Raw genomic sequence first — 6939 nt, forward strand, 5'->3', positions numbered from 1 at the left:
GTAAATAAATATATGAAATCTGCTGCAAAAGGCTACATTTTACATAGGTAGGAATTTATGTTCTGTGCTGAATATGTAAATTCTTATCACAAGAAATGTGTATTCCAGAGACTACAGAAAACTGAGAAGAGAGGATGACTAATAATGAGTATGAATTTATTACTGAAATTTAAAGAAAATTCTAGAATTATATAGTATTGGCTAACAATGAATGAATATCTGAAAATAAAATACGGTTTTGCTTTAAATGGGTGAAAACTACACTATACCTTTTTATTGAAAAGTAAAATCATGTGTCAAGGTTGACAAATTTCTAAGATAATATAAAGGTAAAAATATGAAAGTGTGTAATACTACAGAAGGGGATGAGCATGTTAAAGGTGGATGTCATTTTGGTTTTTTGTTTTTGTTTTTTTTTTTTTGGATTTCTGCTTTGAAAGGAGGAGTAAACCTAAGATTATGTATAATAGCTAATAGTTTTTCTTCTGATATGTACTAATTTTGTTGCTATAATAAAGAATTAGCACTGGACTTATCACATATAATTCAGACCCACAATTATAATTAACCATACCAAAGCCTGAGGGAAATGAACCTGTAGTCCCAGTTGCAATCTAGCATGATAAAATCCTAGCTGTCTTATGTTCATCTGGAAGAAACCTGCTGCTCCACTAAGGTAGTTTCCAAGTCTCCAAATCTAAACACAAGTAAGTTACCTTCATAGAAAAAATATATCACAGTCATATTTTGCTTTCTTATTTAGTTCATTTAGTTCATGTGTTTTCATTTTCGATGACTGAAAATATTTATTTGTGGTGAATGGGAAGAATGTGTCTTCAGGTAGTAACAGAATAAAATTTATTTTAGACTGGTTAGACGACTTTATTTTTTTATAATTGTGCAAACACATTCATGAACTTAATGGACTTTTTACGTCAAAAGTGATTGTAAACAGTGAATAACACATTCAAATTGAACTGAGCACCACGTATGTATCTTGCCATGATTTGTTAGGTCTAGAAAATTCCTGAAATGTTCTTCATCCACATTCCAATTTTTCACATATCATCATGGACAAAGAGATACATCCACCCAAAAACCAAAACAAAATTATGGTGGAGGGGTGATAGAGAGAAATAAAGACAGAAAGACAGAAACAGATAGAGATTGAGGAGGCTCTGACAGAGATAGAGAGACAGAGAAAGAGAGACAGATATAGACAGACATAGAGAGACAGGAGATAGAAATAGAGGCAAATAAAGAGACAGAGAGATAGAGAAATTCTACATATGCCAGAAATATCTTTTCTCTTTCATCTAATTTCCAAATATTTTGGAATTTATTAAATGACAATTCCTTTTTGCATGGAACATTTGTCATGGTTCTGTTTATCTCTTGGATCTGGTTTGTTCCCAGACATCCACTCAGTTCTGAGAGTTTTTTGTCTAATTCCATCAAGTGATGAAATACAATGTTCACTTCATCCACAGAAGAATGCTCTAGATTCTGGTGAATGGTGATGGTGAAGCCCTTACTTTTTCTGTAAGGGACAATGCCTTGAGTTACATAGTTGGATATATACTGGCCACCTGGGGCTCCCATGGGTTAGGAGGAAAGGACATTAACCTAGTTTTTTTCCCCTTTCTCTCTCATATGCACTATCAGATAAAGTGAGGGTTGGTGAGCTCCTTCCATTGCTGATATGTGGGAGATGGACAGTTATTGGGTGTGTGGTAGTAAAAGCCCTGAATCTTTGTCAATTTACAATATTAGATACAATAGTCAAATTTAAAATCAAGCTTAGTAAAATGCATAATAATTTTTTTTATTAGTAGAAGACCCTTGTCTGCTACAAACAGGTAATAAGGACTGTGTACTAACTACACAGTTTTCCAGAGGAAACCTGGATCAAGTGTAGTAACATAAAGGCCTATTAACATTATTCGATTACTTAGTCTATACTTCTATAACTGATTAAAATTCTTTTCAAAGCCATCATGATTTATTCGGGGGATAATGAGATCCTCTCTCTGTCACATGAATACTCTAAAGCACAGAAGAATCTCTGTTATACTGACTGTAATGACAGATTTCTTTGGTGTCATTTTGAATTTCAAATATTTCCTTGAGCTAAGTATACTTAATGCCAAGGCAATATGACTCACAAAAATTAGGAAACTTGTAGAAAGCAACATGCTTCATAAATAGGAAGGAAATGTAATTAAATTTTCTAAACAGCCTAGCTGAGTCGTAAGTTTTAAAAGTCAACTAAAAAGCAATGAATCTTTAAACTGAGTTATGACTTATGTATTGAATAATAATAATACCTAAAGTCAATTATGTCCTGTGTTGTGGGTGTACTATTGATATCCAGAAGGCAATAATTATATTTTCCATTTTCTTTAACATTTTATAGACATGCAAAGAAGAATGGAGAGGGAAAATTGTTCTTCCTTTACTGAATTCATACTAATGGGAATTACCAACAACTCTGAGGTAAAAGTGGCTCTGTTCACAATATTTCTACTGGTCTACCTCATCAATCTCATTGGAAATCTTGGAATGATTGTTTTAATTAAAGTGGATTCACAGCTACAAACACCAATGTACTTTTTCCTCAGTAACCTCTCCTTCTGTGACCTTTGTTATTCCACTGCAGTTGGGCCCAAGATGTTAATGGACATATTTAGTAACAATAAGTCAATTCCATTTTTTGGCTGTGCTCTGCAATTCTTCATTTCCTGCACATTTGTAGATTCTGAATGTATACTGCTGGCAGTGATGGCCTTTGACCGGTATCAGGCCATCAGCAACCCTTTACTTTACACAACAAACATGTCCAGCAGGCTGTGCTCTTTGCTAATGTCTGGAGTTTATTTTGTAGGTGTGGCAGACTCTTTGATCCATACAACATTGACATTTCACTTGTGTTTCTGTAGATCTAACAAAATTGATCACTTCTTTTGTGATATCCCTCCCATCTTACTACTGTCCTGCTCAGACACACAGGTCAATGAGTTAGCAATATTCACAATTTTTGGGTTCATTGAATTGAGCACCATCTCAGGAGTTCTTGTCTCCTATTGTTACATCATCTCATCAGTCTTGAAGATCAGTTCTGCTGAGGGCAGGTTCAAAGCTTTCTCTACATGTGCCTCCCACCTGACTGCAGTTGCAATTTTTCAAGGAACTGTGCTTTTTATGTATTTCCGGCCAAGTTCTTCTTACTCTCTTGATCAAGACAAAATGAGCTCACTGTTTTATATCCTTGTGATACCCATGCTAAACCCTCTGATTTACAGCCTGAGAAACAAGGATGTGAAAGAAGCCCTGAAAAAATTGAAAAATAAAAGATGCTGTTAAATATATATTGAAAATTCTCTACCTTTTTCATATAGTGATTGTTTTCTTAAAATTGTGAAAAATTTGATTTGATCTAATGTTTATTTAGTGAATTTACTATTCCCTTTAATACTAGAGTAAAATTGTTACCCAAATGCTATAATAATTCTTTCTCTCTCTCTCTCTCTCTCTCTCTCTCTCTCTTATCTCTATTTCTCTCTCGTATGTATGTAGAAGATATGTCTGTGCATATCATGTGTGCATGTGTGTATATATTCCTTTCTTTGACCCAGATTTTTATAAGACTGTATAACTCAACATCAAGATTATTTGAGGAAGATTTGCAGGATAAAATGTATTGGAATTTAGTAGAAATATTCAACAAGCTACTAATTTTTTCTTTTTTATTTACATATTTATTTTTATTGGATATTTTATTTACATTTTAGATGCCATCCCCTTTCCCCATTTTCCCTCCCTAGAAAACCCCTATTCCATCCCCCCAGCTCCTTTTTGCTTTTATACATTTTTAAAATGTTGATCAAAGGCTTTATAAGTTTGGTAATGCTTAATAACAAGATGCCCATACAATCAGAAGTGTAACCCAATACCCAGCCTGGATATACCAACTATCTTTTACTGGTGGAGACACACAAACATCTGCCTCCATGTCCCCCCCCTCTTGTCCCCTAGCTCCTCCTCTCCTTCTCCTCCTCCTCTCCTTATTCCTCCTCTTCCCCTCCTTACTCCTCCCACCTTAGCTCCTCCTAAATATCACCCTTCCTGTTAAAATAAAACTTTTCTCTCAAAATACAATTAGAGCATAACTATAACAATTTGTGTCAGTAAGGTACAAGATAGTCCTAATATTCAGTCCGTTATTTTGTTGACTAGTCAGAACCTCTGTTATCTCTCCTAAATAAAAGACTTAGTTCTGAACCTTGCTTTTTTCTTGGGTTTAGAATGAATGTCAGTTGAAAAGCATCCTCTCAAATCTTTTCTCTCAAAGTAGATAGCTGGGATTGGCTAGAAACTATAAGTCTTCAACCCCATAGAAATAATGATTAAACACATTCTAAAATATGTAAGAAACTTTGTCATACTGTATCACTTGTGATAGGATAAAATTTCAAAATCTTAAGTATTTATTGCATACTACTTAAGAGTCACAAAATAATGAAAAACTCATGAAGCTTATAATGTGGGTTTTCAGTTATAATTTCCATATTGCAACCAGCCAAGTTTGCTTTGTATCATAATCACAGATAATATACTAATAATAAGACTTTGTGAACTATTTTTGTTGCAAATTAGTTGGAGATAAATTAATTCTTATTTGTATTTTGGAATGCCATATAATCATGAGAAAGACCAAAATATCATCATACAATAAGAGTAAGGTTCACAAGGAACATTGTATGCAAGAACACAGATTGAAAAATTGTGTAGTATTGCTTGCACACATCTAATAAAATACAAACTAACTTTATAGGTTGATTGAAGTATCTTAAAATATTATTATTAAAAATTATGAAATGTGTAATCTTGCAAAGGTGGATTAGGAGAAATAACAGATAAATGACTGTTTGGTGCTGGAGAACAGGATGAAAAGGAAAGAGATCAATGGATAAGAATTTTGCTCTATGCTGATGAAAGATTTATAAATTTATGGCAATGTTTAAGTGTTAATGGTTTGTTTAACACACACACACAAACATATGTATGTATGTTTAAGGAATTTCTCATCTTTGAAAATTGTGAAGGACCTGTTAGATAACTTCATTTACATATATGGGTGTATTACATCATGGTCAGAAAAAGGATATTGGATCCACTGTAACTGTAGGTCATCATGAGTTTCTCAACAGTATGAACTGAACCTGTGTTCTCTGCAAAAGCAACCAGTCATCTTGACCACTGAGACATTTGTATCCTCTGCATGAAAGTTTTAATTATAATTAAATTAACATCATTATGAATCTTGCATGGCACATTGATTATATATAATCTCAACATATTGTTTAATTATAGACATTTAGTGAAAACAACAGTTGCAGATATAAATGTAGTGTCCTGACATATATTATTAAATATCAGCTATAACAAGGCTAAAGCAGAATCTTGTCCAAGCTTCTAAACAGGAGTGATGTCAGTGGACATCAACTATACAAGAGAACAAACTTCCACAGCTTGTTACTTTATATCAAGATTAATAATTTCCAATAGTACAGTTGAAGTAAATGAACATTACTTCTAGATTTGTCCCCTCCTTCATGCTTCTTTCTTCTTTCATTCACACACAACATTTAAAAATTATCTATTTTAAAATACCCCACAGGCCAAAAACCCTGCTCTTGGAGCTAAAGACCTTGTTGTTTTTGACCGCCGGCTCCTCCCCTAATAAACCTCTGCTGATTGCATCCAGGTATGGTTTCTTGTGATTTTTGGGTGGTCGAGATTCTGGAGGCTTGAGGAAGGGTCTCCCGAGTATGGGGGTCTTCATTTGGGCTGTCTGGTTGTTGTGTGACCTTTTGTATAAATTGCCTGGTTTTTCATGTACTGGTTTCTGGTTTTTCATGTGCGGGGTTGCCTAAATCGTTTGATGTCTCGTGTGCTGTTTTGTCTAGGTTTGTTTAAGTTATTTGGTTAAGTTGTTTATGCCCGTCTGTCTGAATTATTTGGTTTCTGAAAAGTGCACTTCGGTTTGGACTGGCAGCTGTTTCTGTCTCGTGAGGGGCAGTAAACCATTTTTGTTTCGAGAGGAGACAAATGAGTGATTAGCAGACATGCTGGAGAGTCACTAGCTGCTGCACCCCCAGAGACGTTTGGGGGTTTATCTAGGTGCCGGGGAGGATGTGGAATCCCTCTAGGCTGGCACAGGTTTGCATCTAGGTGCCGGAGAGGACGTGGAATCCCTCTTGGCTGGCACTGGCGATTGAGATGGGTTTTTTTGTTAGTCTTTTTGTGTGTTAACAATGAAACTAGAGAGAAATGGTCAGAAATGGCCACCGTGGTAGTTGTACTCTCATGGCAGTGTGTCTATTTTTGGGTTGTTCATTGCTGGCGTGTTTGAAATCTGTTAGACTTGGTCCAGCATAGGCTGGCCAAGTTGTCTGAATCTGTTAAATCTGAATCTGTGAAGACTGACCGTGTTGTCTGGTTATTGGAGTCTTACTTGGAAGGCAAGAGGCCTTCCAGAAGGTCAGGGGATCTGACTGTCAGGTTTCAAGAGACTGAGCGCTCCTACTTGGGAGAAGACGTGGAATCCTTCTCCATCTGGGGTCGTGACCAAATGTAGTTAAGTGTTATTTGTGCCACCCGTGGCAGGGGTGAGCTATCTGTGTTTTATGTACCACCCGTGAGAGGGGTGAGCTATTTGTGTTGTTTTTTATATGTGTGTGTCTTTTCTTGGCAAATCATCTGTGTGTTAGCTGTTAATCTACTGTGTTAAACATCTTGAGTTAAAAATAGGTAACATGATTGCCGGCAGAGAAAGAAATGAAGCCGCCGGTACAAGAATACAGCTGCAGAAAGGCGGGCAGGTCCTTTAATAAGGGGCAGCTACCTCCATTCGTGCTCGCGGTTCGTGTTCCTACA

The 6939-nt window shown here is 35.8% G+C and overlaps 1 protein-coding gene across 1 annotated transcript; it reads left to right on the top strand.

The window, feature by feature from the left end:
* The first annotated feature begins 622 nt into the window (after positions 1-622).
* Positions 623-5321, top strand: LOC117703971 (olfactory receptor 5W2-like). The gene is made up of 2 exons (XM_034495877.2): positions 623-707; positions 2417-5321. The coding sequence occupies exon 2, from the start codon at positions 2419-2421 to the stop codon at positions 3361-3363; it is 945 nt and encodes a 314-aa protein (XP_034351768.1). The 5' UTR covers positions 623-707; positions 2417-2418; the 3' UTR covers positions 3364-5321.
* Positions 5322-6939: the final 1618 nt, after the last annotated feature.

The sequence above is a fragment of the Arvicanthis niloticus genome, chromosome 2, assembly GCF_011762505.2.
Source record: "Arvicanthis niloticus isolate mArvNil1 chromosome 2, mArvNil1.pat.X, whole genome shotgun sequence".
Taxonomy (NCBI): domain Eukaryota; kingdom Metazoa; phylum Chordata; class Mammalia; order Rodentia; family Muridae; genus Arvicanthis; species Arvicanthis niloticus.